The following is an 11,316-nucleotide window of genomic DNA, read 5'->3' as shown; positions in this document are numbered from 1 at the left end:
TAATCCTTCTCGACAAAATCCAGTGCTAAATTACATGCAGCAGGTATACTTGAGATACATTTAAAAGACCGGAGAATAAATGAGCATTTTAGAAGTCAGGTAAGTGAGTAGTGAAGTGGTGAATATTAGGAGGACAAAGAAGGCTTAATCTCCTCCTTGCGATGGATTCACTAACCTGAGACGGACTATGTGAGAACAAAGGCAGCCTCAGCAGTCAGTGGAATCCTCCAAGCGTATTTTCACTGAGGACAGGTCCAGCGAATACAGTGACAGCAAACGACATTATTTATTGTCGAGAAAGACATAAACAGGACACAACACAATGGACAGGCAAATTAGACTTCTCTCCCACATTCAGAAAGTGGTTACGAACACATTTGTTCTTCCTTCAACCGTATCTACAGTTAAGCCATCGACTGTTTCTTTCAACTTTAGTAATCCTCTGATATCTAAGATCAAATGCATAATATATTGGTCCACTGAAGAAAAAGAAGACATCTATTAAAGAAAAGATATAATATATTGAATTAGTTTGTAGAAGATCTTGGATGTTTTCAATTAAAAAGATCCCACTACGGTCCCAATATAGCTTTTGAATGCAAATGAGCTAGTTAGAAAATTGAAACAAATTTATTAGTAGTTTTTTTTCTTTTTTTTTGGTTTGGTTTTCTTTTTCACTTACCATCCCGCTGGAAAACTGCATCAACTCGACTTCCTATTCCTTGAAAGGTACTTGCTATGCTTTTGGGATAACCTGGATCCATGGATTGTCTTTGGTCATCATATCTGATGAGAAAAAAAAATTATCCTGTGTTTTAAGGCCAATACAGTGTATAATAATAACAGTTTTCTTTCTTTCTTTCTTTCTTTCTTTCTTTCTTTCTTTCTTTCTTTCTTTCTTTCTTTCTTTCTTTCTTTCTTTCTTTCTTCCTTCCTTCCTTCCTTCCTTTTCTTCCTTTCTTCCTTTCTTTCTTTTTCTTTTTCTTTCTTTCTTTTTCTCTTTCTTTCTTTCTTTCTTTCTTTCTTTCTTTCTTTCTTTCTTTCTTTCTTTCTTAACCGTAGTGTAGTCAGTTTACAATGTTGTGTCAATTTCTGGTGTACAGGATAATGTTTCAGATAATGGGTTTTTTTAAAAAATTGCATCATAATTTACAAAGTGCCTTCACATTTTCCCATTCATTCTTCACAATGTCCTTTTTACTGGGACTAAGAATGATTAACTCCTTTACCTAAGGTTGCATACTTATTTATAAAATGTATGGGTACCACTAATTCTAAGACAGATTGCTAGTGCTGTGTTAATTTCAAAAAGAAGAGCCTATATGTTCTAAGGCTTTTATTTAATTGGTTCATCATCTCTCTCTCTCTGAATAAATATAGATAATAAGTTCAATGTGGGCATCAAGTTCTGTAGGCTGTCTGGACAATATTTGCTTATGTGTGGTAGAATTTAACTCTTAGAATTTAGCTCTCATTAGAATAAATGAGATTTAGCCTAATCTTTCTTCATATCCCACTTTTTTATTAGAGTTTGCTCTGTCTCATGATATAGAATCCTCCATACCATTGCACAAGCATCTTAACCTTATGAGAATGAACCTTTCAAAAGCCATAGGAACATCAATCATCTTCCGAGAAAAAATGTCTGTCAAAGAGCACTTAGATATTGTAAACCTTCAGATGACTGATCATTGACGGTTTGCAGATGGGGTAAAGAAATATAGATTTCAATCTCTAAATGAAAAAAAAATAATTTTCCTTACCTCCAGAATTGGTTGTTTACAAAGAAATATGTTTTCCTCCTGTAGGAAGCAGCTGCGTCAATTGCGTGGACGCTGCTCGGGAAGCCATAGTTTAGTATGTCCTTGGGATAACCTTGCTGGATGTCATACCCACTCAGAGCCCAGTACTGCTTGCCTGCCAATGATTCAGGTTACATGTTAGATAAAGGTTTTCCATTCCTACAAAATATATACCACTTCTTAGTCTTTGCATAAAATCATCATAGAAATGAAAATGGAAAAAAAAAGTCTTTAAAAGATACAGGTGGTAAAGTTAAGTTCATTGGACTCTGATAGCCCAAGTGGTTCCCCAGCTCCCGTGAAATATTTCAAACTTCTTGGCCTGACATGTAGGGCCCCACAGTTGGATGTCTTATCTCATGTGACTTCTATACAGAGATTAAATTACAGCCTTGGGGAATCTTAGAAAATTATGTCTGGGATGAGGGCAGAAGAACACTAAAGGTGATCTAAGAAGGTCTTCTCATTTTGTAGATGAGAAAACTAAGCCCTTAGAGGGTCCAACCTTCTCAAGTTCACACAGCAGTTGGTCATTGGAGATGGGCCCCAACCCACATCTTCTGACAAAAGCCCAGCCCGCATTACACCCTCTCGTTGACCCATCTCCTTCAGCCTAGAAGGGACCCCAAAAAAGTCCTGCCCCTCCCTTTGGGAAGAACTAAAATAAAATGAAAACTTTAGGTGGTTACCTTTAAATACGATAACTACGTCCCTGTAAAAATCCTCATAAGCAGCCTGGATGCCATCTGGCAGGGTCGGCCAGAAGAGGGAAATGAAATTGAGTTCAACTCTTCGTACCTGAGGATGCTTCCTCCAGAAGTACCTGGTGCGACACAATGGAGAAAACCATGCACCACCATCTGAGCAGGCAGCTTCGGGGAGTCTTGGGCTGGCGGCGGCCCTGTAAGATTGCTGTGAGGGTCTGATGATAACATGAATGCAGTGCTTCCAGCACGGGGACCAGCATGTGGCCAGCGCTTTATGGCGATCCTGTCCACCTGGTGAGCACTTCACAGTTTTTAGAGGAGGGGATAGGAGCGACCTTCTTTGGTTACATTCTGCACTGTCCCCCCTCACACCCTGACAAGTCTTATCTTGTTAGTCTCTTTCATCATTGTTGCTACAGTATGGTGAGAATATTTAGGGCATTGTAGCAAAAGCAATAGGAGTAGCATCAGCCTGCGATTACCCAGTCACAGGGTAGCTGATGGAAAACTGAAAAACTCAGTCAGTCAGATGGTTTTCCCCGCAGCTGATTAAGTAAGAGTTTCCATTTACTTGGCCGTGTCTGGATGGAATTGAATGTGACTGTGGTGTTGGGGAAACCCCCTGTAAAGTTCCCAAGTGGCAGAGCCCATGTCTAGTCACACCACCACAAACATTGAAATGCTTATCGATGTTTGAGGTTTTTGTCTTTTCCTGGATGTTTTGAGTGACCTAGAAAGTTCTTCAATTCTAATGCGATACAGAGGCATAGAAGTCAAAGGGAACACTATATAATAATGTATAGTATGTGACAATTAGAATCTGGTTTTAAGTTGTGCCAGTCAAAGAAGTCAAAGGAAGGAACAGTTCATCCTCATACTTGTCTTTAAAGAACAGTATTTCCCCTCGGAGGGTGGTGACAGCATCGAACGTCAGTCTGGGGTCACAGGCTGTGGGTGTGGTTGGCCCAGTGGGTTGGACGGGGCTGTCTGCAGGTCCTGCAAATACAAAGGCTTTTCATAAGCGTAAGTCCAGTGTGACTTTTATAATGTACTTCAGATACCTCTCAGGTCGGCGACGGGACTTCACGTGAAAAGAAATCCTACCAGACTATCCCACGAGTACCTTAGGGCTTCTTAACAGTTTTTTTAATTAAAAAAAAAAAAAAGAGGAATGGTGGTTTTAGGGACAGTTCCCGGTTAAGTTGCGAAGAAATTTGAGTTCTCCCCTCTCCCCTCCCTTAGTCTGAAATCAGCACCCTACACTTGCTTCTTCCCTTCCTCGTCTCTCTTTCTGCATTTTCAGTCACTCAGGATCCACTTCTTCCTTTCTCACTAAAATCCACCTTCAGGAAAGGAGCTGAGCTCAGTCTTTTGCCCCACAGCAGAAATCTAATTTTAGCAACATTTTTTCTATAAGTATTTATGCATTTTAATGTGTTTTCTCATTGCAGAATAAAGGCGGCGAACAGTTCAGAGAATTTAAAACATGGATGAGCGAGGCAAGGAGGTGTTTTCAGGGGAAGAGGTGTTGGTTGGGTAGTAGAGGCAGTTAGAGTGGGTCTCATCATTCCTGAAAAATCCTGCTGCATGAAAAAATGTGTAGCTGTGGGACCGTCTGCATGTTTGGTTCTGTACCGCGGTCCCAGCACAGAGGGAGAATGCTTTACCCAATTCCACACCACCCCTCCCGCTTCCATTCCATTCAACAGTTTTTTGTTTGTTTGTTTGTTTTTTATTTTTAAAATCAAGAGAGCTGCAAAGATGTCTAGTTTCTTGTTCTTACTCACAGCCACCAGGGGGCAGGGGGGCAAGGGGAAGGAGAGATGGGCCGGTCTTACCCAGACAGTATTACTTAAACAGGGTCAAAGGTCTCTATCCCTCCCTGAAAAGCATCACTCACGTCTTTAAAAAATGTTTCCTTCTCTCTGTACTCCATGCTCCCTCTTTCCCCCACAGACAACAATCTAGATGTGCTATACATATATGTATGTATGTACATATGTATATAGTTCTTAGCATGTTTCTTGAAAATGCCTTGTTGTGTCTACATGTATTTTCAACTGTGCTGTGAAATTTATACACCGTGGAAGATGTTATCATTCTGTTTCTTTTCCATGAAGCACAACACTTTAAAGACCTACCGACGTTGCTGCCCTACGGACCTCCAGTTCAGCGCTGCACGGGACTCTGTGGCACGCATCCAGCACATTTTACTCATAGGTTCTCCACCTGATAGACTCCCAGCTGCCCTCCAACTTCTGTCACCGCAGACAAGACCGCCCTGAGCATCCTTGCCACGCCCAGGTCCCACCATGGACTGCTGCTCTTCAGATGACCTTACCATAGATGGCCTGAATGCCGTTGATGTCATCTTGAGGGAGCACGTAGGTGCTGGGATCATGGAAAGAGTAGATGGGATACATCAAGGCACCAGGGTCGGTGGAGTGAGAGAGCCCCAGGGAATGGCCAAACTCATGGGCCGCAACAGAATACAAGTTGTAATCTGCAACGGAAACATGGGTGGTGAATGGCTCCAAGTGGACTGAAGGGTAGTGGAAACAGGATCTCAAGGAATGCAGCTTCCAGGTCAGAAATGCCTGGAGAAACAGCCCTTCCCACTCCTGCCTTATCCCTTTTCTCTCCAGGCGCCTGAAGAAATCAAGAGTGGAGGGAATCCTGCAGGAGTTATATGCTGAGATTAGGTGGCTGTGAGCCTCCCATCGAACCTGAGCACCAGGAAGAGCTGCCTTTATTCCACTTCTCATGTTTCATGGGTATGGACCTGGGCTTAGAGAAATGATGGCAGAGCCATCACAGGTCTCGTGTCCCTCGGAAGCCCTCTCCCCTGAGCGCCCACACCCACCTCTCTCCAGTCTCCCAGACCCACAGCCTCGTTAGAATCCCAGTGAAGAGGTATTTAGAAAAGAAGCCTCAGATGCTGAGATGACTCTCTGTGGCTCCCTAATTGCCCATAGCCTCACACCGGCTCCTCCTTGATGCTACGTTCTCCAAGAAGCTGGAGGAATTCTCCACCAGAGAGAGCCAAACCCCGCCTCCTACTGCTCCCTTCCCTTATCTTTTAACTTCCATGAACATATTGCCTTTCGCAGCTGGGAACCTAAAACCATTCAAGGCTTGCATTTCCTATCAAATAAGGCCTGAGATCCTTTGCCAGGTTCAAGGCTGCTCCATGTGGCTTTGGCAGACATTCGAGGGATGGGTTTCTGACATAACTCCTCCCCTCCAGCTGGTCTATATGCTGTCTCACAAGCACATTGTGAATGTTCTTACCTGCTTACTCAAAAAAAATAATAATCATGGTTGTAGAGCACTTTCTCATATGCTGGAAATTGTAATATTATTTAATCTTAATATTTTAATAAAGTATTGTTAGAAATATTTTTACAGTAAGGGAACCGAAGCCCACAGATTTTGAATATCTTGCTATTGATCTTGCAGCTAATAAGTGGTAGAGCTGGGGTTGGGCCAGGTATGAGGGCGAGACCTGTGCATGTACCAGTGTGCAACCTCCTGCTGATAACTGGCCTGGAATATTCTACCCATGCCCCAAGATTTGCTTTCTTGATCATCCCTTCCTTCCATTTTTGCAGTCAGGAATGCTTTAAAAAACATCTTTGAGTGCCTGGAGTATGGTGCAAGGGGCTCTGGGGGATTTGTCATGATGCAAAGACTAGAAGGGGAGACATGTGCAAACAATCTGAATGCACAGAGTAATGAAAAGAGCAGACAGAGAAGGAGAAGTGAAGGCATTCTGAAAGGAAGGTCTCATTTCCAGCCGAAAGACATGAAGGAGGTGACAGTTGGCATAGCACGGAAAGAAGGAGATTTTGAACGGTGGGGCTTAGGGGGCAGGGCAGGGCATTTCAGGAAGAAGAAACAGGGCGAGCAAACATAGGAAAGTTGGAAAGCACACCATGTGACCCAGGGACAGTGACCGTGCAACGTGGCTGCTGTGTGTGACATATGGAGACAAGGCATGAAAGATTAGATAGGAGAGTCACTGAGACCCTGTGATGGTAAGCGAAGGTGTTTGTACATTATTTGATCCGGAAAATGGAAACCCTGAGCTTCCCCAGTGTAAAGATGGGTTTTCTGAAGACCAAAGTTGTTGCAGTGTTGGGAAAAATTAGAGGAAGCAGAGACTGGCCATCAAGAGTCCAGGTGGGTATCTGGCTCATTTAGTTCAAATTTCTTCTGTACAGCACAGGGAACTATATTCAGTATCTTGTAGTGAAAAAGAATATGAAAACGAATATATGTATATATATATACATAGCTGGGACATTGTGCTGTGCACCAGGAATTGACACGTTGTAACTGACTATACTTCAATTAAAAAAAACAGGTAATGACTACCTGACCCGGCAGGGATCAGGAATGCAGAGGAGTGGGGAGTGTTTATTACCTGGGGTACACAGAGCGCCTAGCACAGGGGCTTAGGTAGAGCTAGAACAAACACTCACAACATATGTGTTGAGAAAATGGTGGGAGGATTAGGTCCCAAGCAAAGGTAAAACGTTCTTTTCCTATTGTTTTCTAAGAAGCTTTCTGTGACCTCCTGTGTCCGGGGCCTTGTGAAGCACCACGTGGTCTGGGCACACCCCTCCTTACACCCAGTTCTCCCCAACAGGTGGTCCAGCTCTGAGTCTTCTCCTGGAACGGGGGTGGGGGTTTGCTACATGGGAACGTATCATTGAAAAGGAAGGTGAAATAATTAGGTGAACAAGAATCATGAGATGGATGCTCTTTCTTAAATAGGACGGTTTTCTAAATAAACCCAATTATGTCTGAATTTCCAAAAATGGGAATCTTGTTCAAATATCATTAAACTTCACACTGTTAAAATGAAGATATACCCAGTGAGGAAATTTTTCCTGTAAGGGTCCGAGAGAGTCAATATTTTAGATTTTGTGAGCCACGTGGTCTCTGTGATACCTGCTCAGCTCTGCCATTGTGGTGTGAAAGGGGTCACAGATGACACATAAACAGGACAGTATGTGATCCTGTTCCAATAAAACTTCATTTATACACTAAGGGCCAGGAAGGACTTGGCCATGGTCTGTTGTTTTCTGATTCCTGCCTCGAAAACAAGGTCAGGTTTTAGTTTCAGGATTTTTTTTCTAAATCTAAATGGATTTACTGTCTTGAGGTGGTGAGAATTTTAAACGGTCAGTTTGTGTGAGTTTAAAATGTTACAGTAACTTGGATGTGCGTGTGTTTTGGCGGGGGGTGGATTCTAATGTGGAAGAGTTCATTCAGAAAGTGCATGTGGACACAGCCTTGGTCAATTTACCTTTAGAGGTGTTGGTCCATGTTTCTTCTGCATCAAAATGAACATCGCCTCCAATACCCGGGCCTGGCTGAAAGGCATGCGCCAGGATTCCATTGGGTCCGTCAAATGGAGAGTTGTCACCATGATCTGAAATAACACAGTTCGTGTTAGGTATTTGCTGAATCTCAGCTTAGCCAGGGAAAGCGAAATTGAGCATGACTGCTTTGAGCCTACCTCCTTGGAAAAAAGCAATCTTAATGTCCGCTTCTCCTTGCGAGACCCTGGTGATGTTCAGGGATGATGCGTTCTTCCAGAGCTGAAAGGCTTTCTCTATATATCTTTCCACAACATCGTTTGTCAAGTTTGTTGTTTGGCTAATAATCCTTCAAAATGAGAGGGCATGTGAAAGGTTCATTATTGTTTAAAACACCCGTCTGTCAGCAGATTGAATTGCTCTAGTTTGGAGTTAGTTGGGATGTTTTGGGTTAAGGAGGGAGGGCAGACCTCAGAGTTGAAGACAGTCGTGGGTTCTGGACAAGTGACTACAGATCTTCAAACTCAGTTTCCTTATTCATAAAATAAGGATCATAAAATAGTGCCCTTCTCGTCGGGTTGTTGTTGGGATTTAATATATGGAAAGCATTTAGTTCACTGCTTGGCCAAGAGTAATATTCAACAGATTTTGGGTAACATTATTATTGTTCTCATCAACAAGATGCCTGAATGGTGGGGCTAGATTCTCTCCAGCAATGCTTAAGCCCTTTTTGGATCCTAAAGTGAGTTCTTAGAGAGGCAGCCTAACATTGCCAGGTTCCTCTTGAGATCATCAGAGAAGGAAGACAACAATGGCGAGCTCCAGAGTGAAAAGAACCCACGGGGCCTTTACCCTTTCATTCTCCTACTCAGGCACTAGATTCTAAACTCTACGAGAGCAAGTGCATTTGTTCATTTGCCTGTCTCTGCTGTACCCCAAGTCTACAACGGCGCCTGGCATGTCATCGGAGCTCAGTGAACACTGGCTGAGTGAACGACATCTGAAACTCTAGACATATCACCTGTAGGTCAGGTTAGCATGCTTCCACTTGGGGTTGCCCGGGGTTAGCATGAAATCGCCGGAGTCGGGCACTCCGCAGCGAGGCTTCTGCATCGTCTTCAAGGTCTCCTCATTCGGATTCCCGGTCACGTTCAGCCCAAAGAACCGCTGCATTTCTTTCAGCTTCTTGACAATGACACTCGCGCTCTTCTTCCTTTCAGACGGGTGTCTGTACTTTGGTAACTGATAGAATTTTTCAAGGTAATCCTGGAAAAAGACAAACACACGAGGCAATCGGCTGTGAAACTGTTGTCAGTTCTCTGGGTATTCTGCATCGCTTTCTAAGTCACTGCAGGAGTCACACCAGAACTAGTAGCCCGATGGTCACAAAGACAGAAAAATGCAAATCTGCTGGCTGACTTTGAGAGACCCCCGCCCACCGGAAAGAACGGGCCCTCCTTTCAAGGCTACAGTTAATGTTTACGCCTAAAAATAGGTGCTTCACGAGGGAAGAGTGTAGCTGAGTGGTAGAGTGCACGCCTGGCATGCATGGGGTCCTGAGTTCAATCCCCAGCACCTCCACCAAAAATAAATGAGTAAACAAACAAACAAACAAACCTAATTACCCCCCCCAAGAAACATCCACTTTGCTGTACACATGCAACTAATATTGTAAATCAACTACACTTCAATAAAAAATAAGAATTAATAAAAAAAAGAAGATGCACAGAAATCAGGAACTTGCCAAGACGATAATCAGGCCCCAGTTCACCACGTTCTTTCTCAAATGAGAACTGACAATTTCAAATGAAGAACTCCAAATGCGTTTTGGGGCAACAGCAGCACGACTGCCATTAGCATTTCATCCACCACAGTGACTCCCTGGGAGGGGCCGGCACTCATTAGGGAAAGGTTCCGAGAGGTCTTCACAAGCCAATCAGGAGGCTTCTCTCTCTCTCACCCTGAGCAGCCCCCAGTGGCACTTTGCAAGGGACACAGGACGGAGCCCTTTTGTGCGCGCCCAGGCTTTAGGATCGGGTGGGTTCAGGTTCAGATCTCAGCTCTGCCACAGATTGTGTGTCCTTGGACACGTCACTTAGATGACTTAAGATTCACTTCTGTCTCTCAGGTGGAAATAACAATACACCAAAACACCTTCACAGGATGAAATGAGACAATGTTTGTGAAATGCTGAACAGAGTGCCTTGTTCAGAGTAAGTACTTAATTAATTCTAGCTATTAGCCCATGGTGACTTACTCTTGTAAGAAATATATATATATATACACACACATATACATATATATTTAAGTGAAAGAGAAGCAAAAAATCAATAAGAAAAAATGATTTTCTAAAACCGTAATGCTAAGAAAATTGTGCCTGACAAATTTCTGACAGCATTGCCTTGTGTTTCTTAAAATTTTGGCCTGACATTCATACTATGAAACAATGGGGGAAAAAAAGCTATTGGTTTTGCTTTCATAGTGTGCCCAAGAGTTTATAAACAGCCCCATAATCTGGTTTTTGGAAATCCGATTACATTAGGAGCTGATTTCTAGTTCCTTCCAGTTTCCCCATCCTCATGCCTTCTTGTACACCTGAGATTTTTGGCTGCAAAGACAAGTCCATTTAGAAAGCACCAGTCATGTAGTAACTGGATTGCAGATACACTGGAAGGGAAGATCTTAGATGAGGGAGAAAGAATGTCATTTAATTTTGTAATTAAAACCACTCCTTCTAAAAGTTTTCCCCAGCTGGAGCAGCTTGAAAGCACTGGTTTCCAAGGGTTGAAGAGCCCACTTTGTTTGCATGTCCAGTTTTCAGAGGGCCCAGCTGGAACCCTCCGAGTCATGAAAACATTTGACGTTCAGCCTTAAATAAATCAATCACATAATTCTTTCAGGCTCTTTTAACTAAAGAAAACAACCCACACAGTTTCCTAATGACCAGCAAATCAACTACCCACCTAAAGGAGAACGAATTTACCTGAACAATTTTTATATTTTTCTCTTCTGGAGATTCAGAAGGTACTGGAAAGGCCCCAGAAAGCTGCTCATGCAGGGCGAGCAGAACCGGAAGCATCTTCAGACTGAACATGGTCTTTTCTTCAAAAACTACCCCTCCTGACCTTCCGGCTGCCCCCGCGGGAGCCCCAGAGTTCATAGCATCCTGTGTCACTCACTGCTTTCTTTTGGCCCCTTATAAAGCGTGTCTTCAACAATTGCCCCATCAGGAGCGTGACGCAACACAGGTTAATTACACCCGCGCAGTTCCCTAACGCTGTACTGCCGTCCGGTGCCCCCGCCAATGGGGGAGTCTTTCAACAGGAAAAAAAGGCCAACTTGCTACTCTGCCTTTGGGGTTTTTGGATATTCCCTTTTGCAAAATTGGTCAAGGAAGAGGGAGAGGAGACGAATCTTGCGGTTAGAGGACAGCAGTCACCTCCAGGCTGGCGTTTTCTGGGCAGTCAGGGGCCGAGGCTG

The 11,316-nt window shown here is 43.4% G+C and overlaps 1 protein-coding gene across 1 annotated transcript; it reads right to left on the bottom strand.

The window, feature by feature from the left end:
- Nucleotides 1-223: 223 nt before the first annotated feature.
- On the bottom strand, nucleotides 224-10,955 carry MMP8 (matrix metallopeptidase 8). Its single transcript, XM_072968898.1, has 10 exons — nucleotides 10,820-10,955; nucleotides 8,858-9,102; nucleotides 8,037-8,185; nucleotides 7,824-7,949; nucleotides 4,851-5,012; nucleotides 3,388-3,505; nucleotides 2,492-2,625; nucleotides 1,764-1,917; nucleotides 683-786; nucleotides 224-498 (listed from the first exon to the last, which is right to left on the bottom strand). Exons 1-10 carry the CDS (start codon nucleotides 10,928-10,930, stop codon nucleotides 389-391), a joined length of 1,413 nt encoding a protein of 470 aa, XP_072824999.1. The 5' UTR covers nucleotides 10,931-10,955; the 3' UTR covers nucleotides 224-388.
- Nucleotides 10,956-11,316: the final 361 nt, after the last annotated feature.

This window comes from Vicugna pacos, chromosome 10 (genome assembly GCF_048564905.1).
Source record: "Vicugna pacos chromosome 10, VicPac4, whole genome shotgun sequence".
In the NCBI taxonomy this organism is placed as follows: domain Eukaryota; kingdom Metazoa; phylum Chordata; class Mammalia; order Artiodactyla; family Camelidae; genus Vicugna; species Vicugna pacos.
Note: the sequence above shows the minus strand (reverse complement) of the source record. Positions and strands in the feature narration are given on the sequence as shown.

What these genes read in the sequence shown, in the direction of transcription:
- MMP8 (XM_072968898.1), bottom strand. Translation starts at nt 10,930, where the DNA reads ATGTTCAGTCTGAAGATGCTTCCGGTTCTGCTCGCCCTGCATGAGCAG. An exon ending in CATGCTAACCTGACCTACAG is followed by an intron (nt 8,186 to 8,857) that starts GTGATATGTCTA and finishes CTCATTTTGAAG; the next exon opens with GATTATTAGCCAAACAACAA. An exon ending in TGCAGTTTTCCAGCGGGATG is followed by an intron (nt 499 to 682) that starts GTAAGTGAAAAA and finishes TTTCTTTAATAG; the next exon opens with ATGTCTTCTTTTTCTTCAGT.